The 15,079-nt window shown below is 37.2% G+C and overlaps 1 protein-coding gene across 1 annotated transcript; it reads right to left on the reverse strand.

The window, feature by feature from the left end:
- Window positions 1–2,171: 2,171 nt before the first annotated feature.
- LOC145788410 (uncharacterized) lies at window positions 2,172–13,679 on the reverse strand. The gene is made up of 4 exons (XM_082600177.1): window positions 13,226–13,679; window positions 12,739–12,877; window positions 10,742–10,907; window positions 2,172–2,705 (listed from the first exon to the last, which is right to left on the reverse strand). The coding sequence occupies exons 1-4, from the start codon at window positions 13,677–13,679 to the stop codon at window positions 2,172–2,174; spliced, it is 1,293 nt and encodes a 430-aa protein (XP_082456303.1).
- Between the last annotated feature and the right edge of the window lie 1,400 nt (window positions 13,680–15,079).

Below are 15,079 nucleotides of genomic sequence, written 5' to 3' on the forward strand. Positions count from 1 at the left end.
CTGTTTCACCGGGCTTGCGCTTCATTTCGCTCCAGAAACGGAATCGCTCCCTCACGATGAAGCGTTTTGGGTCGAATTGTTGAGCCATGTAATTTGTAATTTCCGTCATGGTGAGATCGTTGACTTCTTTTGGGTTTGTTTCCTGCGCAGCCAAATTTGTTAACATTTTGTAGATTGTAGGTGATTGATTGGTGAGAAAAACCTGCGGCATTTTGTCTTGTGCGACTGAATGTGCTGCTACAAAGGTGTTAAACCTCTTCCAATAGTCTGTCCACAGTTCAGTGGTGGCATCGAACGTTACGAACTTAGGTAAAGATACCTGCTGTTGTATTGTTGTTGGTTGTGGTCTTGAAGTTTGGGCTCGTATTTCTCGTAGTTGTTCAAGGTGGCGCTTTTCTTGGTTGGCAATTTGATCTTGATGACGTTGTTCTTGTTCTTGGTGACGTTGTACTTGTTCTTGGTGACGTTCTTCTTGTCTGGCAATTTGCTCCTTCGTCTGGCGTTCTTGGTTGGCAATTTGTTGTTGCAGGACTTCGATCAGTTTCTCCATGTTTCTAAAATCCTGTAGAAATTCTGTAAAGATCCTGCCGACGACGCCAGTTAAATGTCTGTTGTATTTCCAGACGTTTAATATAAAATAAACAATAATAATTGTAGCGATAGCCAACCAAGTGAGAAAACCATTTACCTCTTGTTACTTACTGATTCAGTGTATGAAATCAACGCAATATATAGTAAGAAAGAAACGCAAAGCAATCAACTGAGGAACGTGGTACAGAACGCTCAATTGATTACACGCGCAGTGCGGTGGTAATCAATTCCAACGTCTGTACCAGAAAACGCTGAACGGTGATTATGTAGTGACGCTGGTCACGAGTTACATATATTCAACGTAGATGACGACTATAACAGATTTGTTTTAAGCATAATATCGCTTCAATGAGATATGTTTTATCGGTCTGTGACGATTATTCAATTTTATACTTAGGCCTAGTCGTAGACATTTTAACACAGTTAAAACTCATTGTTTTGTGTTTAGTTTAGGTTGCAGTAAATATCGTGATAGCTGTTCAGAATGATAAGTTTGCAAACCCTAACCCTAACTCATCATTTAAAATAGTCAAAAAATTAAATGGATACTTCGTTATCAGATTAACCCAAAAACTGGACTCCTATTGGCATCAGTATGACTTGTATTCTTCTTTCTGGGCCGTCAGTTTAAACTGAAGCAAGGAAGATATGGGCCAAAACCAGAAAGGTCCCATTCTGCGATGATACGTATGGTAGGCTAATAACTGCTTTATCGTTTCTGTTGGGCATTAGAGTTAGGTTCACGTAGTTACAATTCAACGTAGCAGTTTTTTTCTTCAACATTTTCATGAAAAATTTTCTATAGTTGTTGTTGGCTGTTGTGGACTTGATGTTTACTTGAGGAACACTGTACGGTTGTTGCAGGCCTGTTGTTTAAAACGACTTACAATTGGACATTTTCTAATGACGCAAGGAAAACAATATATAATGCTAATAAAATGTGAGCAATGCAATGCAAAAACAAACAATAAACACTAAAATAAATACAATAAAAATATTATTATGTACGGTATGGGTATTTATAATCTGCAGATCACTGCAGCAGATGAAGTTTGTTAACCAATCAGAAAGCAAGATTCAGATCAGTTGATTGCAATCATGTGACTTATGCAAGTGATATTGTGTTGTTTTCGAAACATTTTTGATAGAAAGTAAAGTGAACATTTCGCCTTCGACACCATGGCCTAGCGATTTGAAAGCTAGGAAAGTAGTCATTTAGAATAGATGACGTAGGTGCAATTCCCACCCCTGCCATTACTCTTTTTTCTGTAATTAGGCTACCAAACAAAGTTCAAAGCAAGAATCAACTCTCTGGTCGAGTGCTAGAAATCTTATAATGCTGCAGTCAGCTGGTTTATAGAGGAATTTTTCCCATGTTAAAGTGTAGGCTATACTGAACGAAACACCCCCATCTGCTGCAGTACAGTACGAAACGTAAACCAAAGTTGGAAAGCAGTTCTTCAAAAATTTTATTTTGACAAAACACGTTCCAATGCACATTGTTTATGCTAATTCATCTTCAGACTTCCAAATTTTAAAGTGACTCAATGATCGTAATCCTTGAAACGTGTACAGAAAAATTAATCAATACATGATCGAAAGTCAGTTTTTCGACTATATCCAGATATAGCACCAAATGTGTCGTTTTGTTGGCTTGTATAGGTTTGAACGAAAAACCCACTTCCATCATTTGTATCTTCCAAATTAATGTTACTGGAAGAATCCACTAGAGGTACAGGGTAGCTTGAAGAATTGTCTTCTGTAAAGATAAAATTTACTTCCTTTGCATGATCAGATAAACCATCTATTTGTGGTAAGAGATCTTTTTCAATCACAAGAGCCTTGCAATTTTCCTTTTTCGAGTCATACCAAGAGGACGTCTCACATTTTTTCATGTAAAGAGGAGCGGGTTCTTGTGCAACTTCCAGCACCTCATCTTCCTCCACAACAGAAAGAAGATCGGCCATGCATACAGACTCGAATCCAGTGTCACGCGATGAATGATCACTACCATCCCTGACGAGCAACTTCTTAGCCGTGAAAGGCTCCGCTGTTTCTTGATTTGAGTTGACGCGAAATCGCAAGAACGGTTCAGGACCTTTCAGTACACTTTCCTGAACATAAAGCAAAGGTCACCAATCATGACGCCATAGGCCTACTCAGTAAAATAAATGATTATAATATCGATCAAGTAATGTTACAATTTATCAACATCATCTGTCAATAACTAAACTAATGAAAACTATCATATTAGTTAATGTCACAACATATAGCCCACCCTTTGTCACTCTGGTATTTTACACATGACAATGTTTGCTCACAGATTTTTGAACTATAACATGATAAGACATTGTTATAACTTACTTGATTCGAAACCAAGTAAGCTGAAAATGCACAACTGCTTTAAAACTGAATAGTTGAAATGATGCACCAACATTTTTATGCAATTTTACCTGGGCTGTGAAGTCTGGCAAAAATTATACGACTCCGACCCTCAATTTATAACTGACCGACTCCGCTTTCAGTGTTGCCAGATTTGTTAGGGTTGTCAGACTTTTTAAAGTTGTTGTCTTTTTTTATTTTGATTTTAAATTAATCTCATTTGTAATCGAACTTGAAATGGCAACTTTAAACTGGCAAGAACAAACACTTCTACTTTTTGGTAAAATCTAAGAGCGCAATTCAGGGAACAAGAAAAAATATTTTGAAAAAATTGCAAAAAAATTTGTATTGTTTATTGTTATGTATGAAGCCGGAGTCGCAGTAAGCCTTTTTTAACGACTCCGACTTCGGATATGCCAATATCCTTCCGACTCCGACACTACAGCCCTCATTTTCATGAGTAGGCCTACGGATGTCAAAACTTCAAAACTCATTTTGAAAATATTTTTCAAACCATGCATCTCAAACCATGCTCTTGTAAACTTGTTGGCCTTCATGATTTAACATTAGCATATACTTGTTAAAATATACTTTTGATCGAATGGTAACAGAAGGAAAAGATTCCAGTCTCTGTTAAAATTGATATGGATAGATTTCTTGAATTTGCACTAACAAAGAAAATAAGGATTTTACTGAGGTCAAAGGTTTTCTACCGGTGTTCCACAGTCATCAGTTTTGCTCGAGACCGGGTCAACAGAACCGAAAAAAAGCTTTGACTCTATTCTAATACATTGTTGTCTTTGTTGAAAGGCTCTTTGGGTCATTCCATGTCAACTCAACAGGTTTTTGGAAAAGTGCAAGCTCGACCCTCTTAGATTTTCTTGAAATTCACACTAAAGTTTCATATTGATGTATAATGAACACAAAAAAAAATTTCAGCTCATTATCTCAAGACGTTTAGAAATAACAGCCCTTCAAAGTCACCAAAGTTCCTCAAAATGCGTTCGCATGTAAATTTTCCTCCATGTTTGGGTCTTCACAACTTTTTATGTAAAGCATTTACAAATCTGAAATTTAGTATTCTAATTAAGAAGCAGCCCTAGTTTTCGTATCTACCATCGAAATTGCTAATTTCAAATTAGTTTTAGATATAGAACTTTTCAAAAATTGAAATTTTTTACATTTGAAAAAATTACATCAATTTTTGATGTCCGCTATCTCCCAAACCAATAGTCCCAGAACTACCATTTTGCATATTATTATTCTATACTAGTTGGTAATTAATCCCCATGAGACTTACACTAAAAAAATGTGAAATTATTGAAGTTTGGAGGGTGCAAAAATGAAGCGCAAGCAAAAAACTCAAAATGCGCCATCTTGTGGTTAATATTTGACCCTGTGGACAGTCATTCAGGAAGTTGAAACTTTCAGAAAAAATCTTCTTTGCCTAAGCTATAAACAGTTCAAGTTTCAAATATGTAACCCAACTCCTTCAATAGTAAATGCAGCTGTGAAATCATGAGTTTGACCATCACATGCAAAAGTTTTGGGGGCGTGAGGTAGTGTGGCTTACTTGGCAAACATGAAAATGTTTTGAATTTTGCTGAGGACGCCCTTTTAAATTGTGAAGTTGTCAGAAAAAATAACTCCTTCAAAACATTTTTGAATTTGAAATTGATTTAGGGGTGGCCCTCTCCCCCTGAAGTTCTGCGCCTTCCCCCAAAATACCAAATCTGCATATCTCAAAAACTGCTGGAGCTAGAGATACAGTTTTTGTGTCAAAAGATGCAGAAAACATGATTTCCTATCTGCTTTCTGAACAGTGATTGTGCCTATCTTGAGTAGAAAAGCAGTTATTTCAAAAAACCTGTTTCGGGTATTCCAGCACAAAGCAGCGCTGAACAAGTATTTTGGTCCAAGTTATTCAATGCACAAAGTTCATAAACTAACTTGTATAGCTGGTTAGTTTCAAGGTAAAAATGAAATTAAACAAACAAGCAAGCAAACAGAAAAAAAAAAACAAATGAATCAGCAATAGGTAGTAGCAGAGCAGCATCACATCAGAAGATGCTCTCAACACTCACGAATGAGTAGGCTACTGGGTTCCATTCCTGGATATTTTGTGTATAATAAGTCCTCTACAGTTGCAAGGGCATGGTGGCAGACAGTACAGATTAAACACAATGGACTATGATCGAATTATGATTATTCTGCCATCACACTGCAAATGAATTGTAATGACTTGCCACAATCTTTTGTGTCCGTTACTTTGCTTTCAGTGTTTAAGTCTTATGTAAGATGTTCTGACTTGCAAATCTCAGTGTTTTATTTTTTTTATTTTTTATTTCTGGCCGGGGATGTCCTGTGACAAATATATCCTGTGACAAATATATCCTGTACACTTATGGAGTTATATTATTTTGCTGTGCAATATTCTTTGCCTCATACTGTTGAATGTGCTTTGCTAACTACAGTAGCCTACCATACTTGCTTTGTTGTGTTAGTGCTGCTTTATTTTACTGTTACCAACTCAATGTGCTATTGACAGGGCCTGATTAAGGCTCACGGGGGCCCGAGGCACAGCTAAGTTTAGGGGCCCCTGTTGGTAATCGCTTTCAAAATTCAAAGCAATGCCATGTAGTCTCTGCGAATGATGAAATATGGGCTAAAATATAGTTCAAGCAAAACTATAACTTCATAAATGTTATTTTAGCCAATTTACCTACAACTTTCTAACAGTATGAACACTTTTATACTTATTACAAAAATTATTGGATGAAAAATCTCTGAAAAATCTGATGAAAAAACAGATTGGCAATTGAGCTCATTTCAATTTCATACAGGAAACACTAGCAAAATATAGGCTACATTTGAATTTGAACTAGCAGATTTTATTAATGGTTCCTTGAAACTAGTGCTGTGTTAAACCCTTTGTGGGCCCCGGGGCCAGAATAATTTTGGGCCCTCTATCGTCAAGCAGACCTATAACATTGTGTATATTTTCACTGCATCGACATGGAAATGTGGTTCATTTCAATAGACTTTCTCACCAGTTTAGAAAACAACACAAGTGTAAGTAACCGCAAACACAGGTCTATCATTTCTTAGCTACATCTTTGCTCGGAATGAAAGCCAAAAGTGTTAACAATTTCTAATAAAAAAAATACTAGGGAGCTGGTAGGCTATACAAGCCCTCCCCCCCACCCTTGGCAACTCATGATAAAGAGGAATTGACCAAAACATGTGGATTGAAGTGTGTGAACAGTAAAGCAAAGGTAAAGTAGTTTCACCCTATATGTTTGGTTGAGTCCTGTCTTTGTCATGAGTTGCCAAGGGGGGTGGGGGGAGACTTGTATACCCACTCCAATACTGGCAATGGAACATTATCGGTCACGACGCGGTCATACCATCGTATCACACAAAATTTTGACTGTTTTAACTTTGCCCTGCTTTGCCGCCCGGTACCGCGCAGATAAAATCTGAGGATAAAACCAAAACTGTAGAAATTATTAATTTCCATTCAGATTTGGCCATCTGGTGACATTATTGTTTTTCACAATTTTTATGTTTTATCTGGCAACATTACTTGTTCTGTCAACCAAGGTGAAAACATTGTGATTGTACGGAATTTATAAACTAAAGCAGTGTGAAGCGTTTTGAGGATCAGGTGTTCAATTATTTTTATTCAACATTATTTCATTCCAAGGCAAAGCTTTCATAATTTTATGTAGGTATTCAAGTTAATTAAAGTTTTTAGGGTATGGTAGCCTAGGTTAGTGGCATGAATAAACAGGTCCCTTGTGTTAAGAATGATTTTTGTTTTGTACTGTACAACATGTGATATGCCAGGCTTATAAGGTATTTGACGATAAGAGCAATTTCATGTGCAATTGTGCATATATTCAGGAAAAGTAAATACAGAAGAACGTTTCTGCTAAAAGTACAGTCCTGACAGGTTTTTCCTGCTCGCAACATCACTAGTCAAGGATATTTATAATTATAGTATTGTAAATGTTAACATTGAAATGATAATTAAACTATCTGAAATGCTATTTTGCTTACAGCTAACAATTTTTTAAAACAAAACACTTTTATTGATGAAAATAAATTGAATATGTAAATTCACAAAGGGCCCAACCCCATTTTTTTATTTTACTTTTTGTGCTTTCCGGTTTCTTTCAATGAAAAGAAATTGAATATGTGAATGTGGAAAGTGGGTACATGCAAGATGTGCTAATGTAAAGAGAGCCGCAACAAGATTGGCGAAGTGTTTTGTTTGTGGGAAATGCAGTAAAGGAAGGAATGAAGTGGAAGGCCATGATGATGAGTTCTGCCATGGCATCGAAACAGTGACAGACTTCTGTTATCTGGGTGATCGGATAGATGGAAGTGGTGGATGTGAAGCAGCGGTGACAACAAGGGCAAGATTGGGCTGGGCAAGATTGGGCTGGGCAAAGTTCAGGGAATGTGGGGAAATGTTGTATGGCAGAAAATTTTCACTAAGGATGAAAGGAAAAGTATATCGGAGCTGTGTGCGGCCTGCAATGCTATATGGTAGCGAGACATGGGTATTGAGAGAGAGTGAACTGGCAATCCTGAGAAGAACGGAAAGGTCAATGGTGAGAGCAATGTGTGGGGTGAAAACGAGAAGGGAAAAAAGGACTGAAGAATTGTTGGATATGCTAGAGATGAGAGAGACCATAGACCAAATGGCAAGGGCAAATGGAGTAAGATGGTATGGACATGTGATAAGGAGGGAGGAAGGAAGTTTTCTTAGAAAAGCACTAGATCTAAAGGTGGATGGGAAGAGGAAACGCGGTCGTCCAAGAAGAACGTGGAAACAACAAGTGAAGGATGAATTTAAAAAAATCGGACTGAAGGAGGAAGATGCAAGGGACAGGGTGAAATGGAGAAAAGGGATAAAAACAATTGCTGTGCGGAAACAATCGGCCACCCCCACTAGTGGGGAACAAACCGACGATGGATTATGATGATGATGAATTCAAAAAGGGCCCTCCAGTTGTTTTTTTTTATTTCACTATTTGTGCTTTCCAATTTCTTTCTATGTCTTCTAAATGATACTTAAAAAAAACAGCCAGATTTTTCAAACATATCGGTAAACACATAAAAAATACCCTATCAATTTTTCCATTGATTTTGAAATGGGCCCAACTACAGCAATTGCACTTCAACTTCTCTATAGTTTCTCCACAGAATCCTCACTGAGTGAACTTTATAGGTATGATGCTTACCAGTATGTTTAAGCATATAATCATTATCGAAGTTCACCACAAAAGTAAATGACCAAAATAATTAAAACATTTGTGCCAAAAACACTTTGTGGCAATTGGGCCCTTTTTGAATTCATATATTCAATTGCATCCAACCTGTTATATGTTAAATACATTTCTGCAGATCATGTTACTAACGTTATCGCATTTTAACTTTGTTTTTAGATAGTAATGGTGTTTTTAGAGATGTTTCAGTGTAGTTAGGGCCCAAATTTGTACAATAGGCCCCAAATTTGTATAATAGGCCCCAAATTTGAGATATTTTAGTATAATAAAGGCCTAAATCATCTTCTTAATGGACAAGTACATGCAATAAACTTTAGCAACTCAAAAAACACTTTTCTGAAATGCAAAAATGTATTATTTGTGGGCCCCTTGAGATGGTGGGCCTGGGATCCAGGCCCCCCTTGACACGGCACTGCTTGAAACCTATAAAAGTATTGACGTCTACGGTACTAATGTAAAAAAAATTGGGGGCCCCCAAAACCAGGGGGCCTGAGGCCTGTGCCTCGTGTGCCTCATGGTTAATCGGGCCCTGGCTATTGAGCAAGGCAGTTAAAGATAATTATGCTGAAACACGGAAAAGCCATCTACCTGTTGTGATGGTTATGCATGCTATGATCTTAAAAAGTCAACAGTAAATAGCAGAGATTCACAAAAACATGAAACAATACAACTCTCCTGTTTTGACTTAGTTATAGCTGCGAGTTGTGACCTATTACTGATTCATTTGACTTTTTTTTTTTGTTTGCTTGCTTGTTTGTTTAGTTTCATTTTTATCTTGAAACTAACCAGTTATATACAAGTTAGTTTATGAACTTTGTGTATTGAATAGCTTGGACCACAATACTTGTTCAGCGCTGTTTTGTGCTAGAATACCCAAAACAGGTTTTTTTTAAATAACTGCTTTTCTACTCAAGATAGGCACAATCACTGTTCAGAAAGCAGATAGGAAATCATGTTTTCTGCATCTTTTGACACAAAAACTGTTTCTCTAGCTCCAGCAGTTTTTGAGATATGCAGATTTGGTTTTTTGGGGGGAAGGCGCAGAACTTCAGGGGGAGAGGGCCACCCCTAAATCAATTTCAAATTCAAAAATGTTTTGAAGGAGTTATTTTTTCTGATAACTTCACAATTTAAAAGGGTGTCCTCAGCAAAAGTCAAAACATTTTCATGTTTGCCAAGTAAGCCACACTACCTCACACCCACAAGACTTTTGCATGTGATGGTCAAACTCATGATTTCACAGCTGCATTTACTATTGAAGGAGTTGGGTTACATATTTGAAACTTGAACTGTTTATAGCTTAGGCAAAGAAGATTTTTTCTGAAAGTTTCAACTTCCTGAATGACTGTCCACAGGGTCAAATATTAACCACAAGATGGCGCATTTTGAGTTTTTTGCTTGCGCTTCATTTTTGCACCCTCCAAACTTCAATAATTTCACATTTATTTGGTGTCAGTCTCATTGGGGTTAATTACCAACTAGTATAGAATGATAATATGCAAAATGGAAGTTCTGGGACTATTGGTTTGGGAGATAGCGGACATCAAAAATTGATGTAATTTTTTCAAATGTAAAAAGTTTCAATTTTTGAAAGGTTCTATATCTAAAACTAATTTGAAATTAGCAATTTTGATGGTAGATATGAAAGCTAGGGCTGCTTCTTAATCAGAATACTAAATTTCAGATTTGTAAATGCTTTACATGAAAAGTTGTGAAGACCCAAACATGGAGGAAAATTTACATGCGAACGCATTTTGAGGAACTTTGGTGACTTTGAAGGGCTGTTATTTCTAAACGTCTTGAAATAATGAACTGAAATTTTTTTTGTGTTCATTACCTACATCAATATGAAACTTTAGTGTGAATTTCAAGAAAATCTAAGAGGGTCGAGCTTGCACTTTTCCAATAACCTGTTGAGTTGACATGGAAATGGAATGACCCTAAAATGATAACATTGAAGAAGTTTGCATATTTTCAATAACAAGTAGAATATTTGTATGGAGGCTCACGGTTTGTATAGGTTACACTTTTCAGCAATATAACCAAATTTAAGATTTTGTAAAATTTGGCTTGTCACGACTCACGAGACAAAGTATTTCGTGGCGTCACTGAAAAAAGTCGAACAATGGTTTCTTAAGTTTTTGTAGGCTTCAAATTGTTGGCAGAACAGTGTTTGTATTGCTCAATATTGATCTAACAATCAATTTTCTGAAAGCAATAGCGTGCTGATTTAAGGATTTGGTGCTTCACACAACATATTTGATCTTTGCAGCCACGCATGGTGACATTCAACGGAAAGCGGAAGAATAACTTAATGGTAATGAAAACTGTCATTGATGTGTACTGCCTATTGTTAAACAAATTTAGGAAAAATTGTGAAGATTCAAAAGTTCTTACAACCATAAAATAAAAGTTAACATCAGTTGCGTTTTATTTTCACTAAATTGTGCAAGTAGAAAAAGCTTGGTTACCACTGTTTGAATGATCGGATCAGATTTTTCTTTTTCCCGGTGCTTTTTCGTGGTCTTCTTGTACCACCAAACTCCGATACCCAAGCCCGCTATAATTCCGATGACTCCAACAATCAAGAGAATTTCTTCGGCAAAATTCAGTGATTTCAAGCAATGATCAGGAGGTCTAAGAAAGAAGATGTATTCTAGCTTCAATCCAATATCGATTATTTTGAAAGCACAATTAGAAATTATGAACAAAAATGTTTAAACCGAAAATTATAATTGTTCTGCTAATGTCTCAATTTTAAACGAAAGCTTTCAAATACTTCTTTTACGGTAACTCCTGTTAACAACATTAATTTTGTTAGTGAAACGCAAGTAAATATTCCACTTACAGCATACAAGCAACCAACGCAGCGATGAAAAACTGGCAAATTGATTTGTGCCTTTACAAGTAGGCTACTTTTACAGTGATGATCAATTTTATTTTCTAATACCGTATTGTTATTACTAAAAATATGATCAAAGAACTGAAGTAACTCGAAGTAAAGATACAATAACCCGCAATTTCGTTAGAGGAAACAGCGAATCATAAAAATAGTGCAATATCCAAACTGAGGGGCTACATCAGTAATTCTCAACCTCGACCCATCGTGCCGCTTACCGCCCACAACCAGTCTTCCTGCGGCCTTCATCAATAAATCAAAAGATATTACTTGTGCTAAAAGAACTTCTCAAAATGGCGAGAATGCATAGTTATCACATAATTTAGGTGCTAGCAAAAAATGCCTTAACGTTTCTCCACACTACAGATACAGAGCAATTAGCCGTGTTTATCAGCGGAGTTACACCAGACTTTAACATTTGCGAGCAATTTCTCACTTTGCATTCCATTTAGGGCATAATAAAATGGATAGGTTTTATATGTTTTGTGAATGTCATTCAAGCCTTAACACATTTGACCTGTCAAAGCTGTATTCAGTTGCAACAGATGAGTGTTCTTCCATTTTAGGGAAGAATCAAGGTCTTGATGGACTCGTTAACAGATGTTGTGAATAGAATAATGTTACCCCTATGATATGGCACCACTAGATTCTACACCAATAAATATCTTTGTTAAATCACGGAAGATGTCTAATTTGACAGAAATCGTAACATCAACAGTAAACAGGATTCATGCAAATGTGCTTGATCATTGATTATGGCAAGTTTAAGGTTTAAGCAGTTTGTAGCAGATATTGATGCTGACAATGGAGACGTGCTCAACTGCTCATGTCCACTGCCCTTTCGATGGTTCAGCCATGCTATGGTTAAGTCAGAGCATCAAGTAACGGATCATTCGAAAGTACACAAGGCTTATTGGCGACATGACTGATGAATTTGACAGTCAGTCCCATTATCGGTATCAACTCTTTCCTGTATCTGATAAAAATATTTGCAACACCTATGGCAATAGACGCAGCCATCGCCCTTCAATGATTTTCAGCTGAAGCTGTTAGATTTGCAGTCAGATGTAATGCTGATACAAGCAATCAAATGTGATCATCTACTTCATTTTTGAAATCGAGTCCCAAAAAGAAAATATTCCAACTTAATAAGCAATGCACCACAAAATGCTTGTTCAACATAACTTACATGTGTAAAGCATTTATCAGCAAAATGATCGGAATTTATATCCAACTATCACAACCGATTAACCATCATTTTAACTAGCTTTTGAGAACTGCATTTTTCAATAGCTTATTACTCTTGGTTTTGGAAAACTTATTAAGTCAAATCCAACGTCAAGTTTCACATTAAATAGCGTTTCTTTTGTTGAAACTCTTTATAAAATTTAGATTTTGAATTTGGACCGGTGCTGAAATGTTGAGAACCACAGAGCTACATGCCTTAACACACAAAAGTGATGCTTTTATATCGTGCCTTTGTGCATTTTTTTTTCATTGATGACAAAGCATGAGCGCAGGACTATAGTAGGTAATTGCTACATAATATGCATCGATGGTGTTACTCACCTGATGCTGAGTGCCGTAAGATACTTGAAGTCAGGGGGGTGGATCATGTTGGTGATATTGTCACACCGAATGACGTTTGTCAGAGAATAAAGGTTTTCGGAAGGACACCAGTCGTCGCTAGCTTCGCAACTCCCTCCGTCTAAAACGTTAAAAATACTGGTTTCCAATTTTGTGAAAATATATTATAAAACCCAGTTGAAGTATAATGCTGAGCAGTGTAACTTGATAAAGGTTTCTGATTATGCAACATTTAACTTAATGAAACTACAGAATATATAGAAACTTGTTGTCGAGCGTGCTTAATCCACCGGTTAGGCCTAATTCTGAACTATAGCTGACATCAAGCCGCATATCTTGTCGTTGAGTTGTTGATGCTCTTTCACGTGCTATTGAGCTACCTCCTCTCATCCACAGCAGGTGCTTAAAATAAACATTTTACGGTTAAAGTACGATTTGCATTTTTAATCGTCACAAAGATGTCACAAACCTTCAAGTACTTTTCTAAATGTCTCCACGCAATCCATGGGGTCTCTTTCTTGACAAAAATAAAAAGTAAAGTTGCAAGGTTTTGTGAAGGATATGCTTGGATCGGATTTTCTTGCACACTTCACTTTCCCGTAATATTCAAACATCACCCCGCACTCGTACATATCGGTATTGTTAAATCCAGGTTGATCTACGGGAAAGAGGCAGACATTTAACCACCAGCCTTTGGTGTCGTGAAAGTTGTAACTGGCTCGTCTTGTGTGGCACTGGAGCTGAGCATTGTTGGTGGTTCCACATAACGCATCCTCTGGTTTAAGAGGCTCCAAGCATCGATTGTATTCTGGCTCGGAATCAAGCTCATATTGTCTTCTGCAATACTTAATTTCAGCCAAAGCAATGGTTACGCAACAAACGAGACACAAAACCAGTTGCATGCAGAAAAGGTTTTCCTTCATTCTTTCATGAATCGTTTGTCACAAAACACACGTCATAATTTCATTGCTAACAACAATCAAATGATCTGTCAAATGAAAAAAAACGGTAACTGCGAGAGCTGTTTTAGGGGGTGTGGGAATGCTGAATGATGAAGATTAGCTATAAAGGAATAATTAAGAAACCAGGATTTTTCTGCCTCTTTCACATAACAAAAAACAACAATTTGATCCTTGACATGCGAGTAGTACTCCGCGCTAACACACCACGATTTGATGCGATCATCAACCGGAAACAAAATTAAAAACGTCACTGAGCTTGTTGCTTAATCACCGCTACGGAGAGTTTATTTTGCATTCTTCACATCAAAATACAGATATAGTTTCGTAGCCAACTTCTGACAACTGGTGATGAAGAATTCGACGTCGTATACCTGCCTTTTGCTATTTTGGTGACTTAATTTGGCAATCGGGAGGCTGTACGGATGCCTTTGCAGTAAGGCGTGCAATTAGGCAGGAGGAGTTTTCGTGTGCTTAATACAGTATGTTTATTCTTATGGTCAAGAGTATTCCTTCGGTAGTTGAGATCACGCGTAAAATATGTGTGTGAAGAGTGTTCTACTGCACTCAAGTGAGACCTGGCTCATCACTGTTGAAGAGAAAAACCTGCTACTTTGCAAAGATAATGTATAGTAGGCTACGATGGATCTGTTCCAAGTGTCTTTCTGATCAGGTGACGTTGGAAGAGCTGAGATCCAGGCTTGGCATCCATCAGCTTGAAGATGTCATGAGATGAAAAAGGCTTCCTCAGCACGGATACGTACAACGCATGGAGAAGTCGATTAGCTAAAGAAAATTCAGTTCTTCAACGTCAATGGGGATAACGCACCGTCCTAAGAAGCGTTGACTAAACTACGTGAAAGAAGATCTGCGGTCGGCAGGCCTCATCTCCAAGACCAGGTGGCATTGAAAAATGCCGTCAATGAGTAGACGATTGTTGGCCACACAAACCCTCGCATTACCGGAAACAGGAGAGGTTAAATCGTACAGATAAATGGATGCACAAAACAGCAAGAAAGGAACAATCCAATTGTCAGATCCCCGCATAAGGGAAAGCATAATATTGTGTTATTGCATTGTCAGTTATAAGAATAAGGATTAAAGAAACACAATAATTTTTGTATTTACTCGTGCAAACAACATTACTTTTAAGTCATTCTAGAAGGGGGTGGGAAAACTGTTTGGTCATTTCAAAGTGGGGCCAACCACTCAGCAGGCAGTTTATCAGGCAGCTTTGGTTTTACCAGGCACTAGGCCTATTTAAAAAATGATGCACAAAAAAAAGCTAAGAACACGTGCTAACTCAAGAATAATTTTTACCTTTCAAAATTTAACAACGAAACCATTGATAAAAACTTTGATAT

The sequence above is a fragment of the Aplidium turbinatum genome, chromosome 2, assembly GCF_918807975.1.
Source record: "Aplidium turbinatum chromosome 2, kaAplTurb1.1, whole genome shotgun sequence".
NCBI lineage: Eukaryota > Metazoa > Chordata > Ascidiacea > Aplousobranchia > Polyclinidae > Aplidium > Aplidium turbinatum.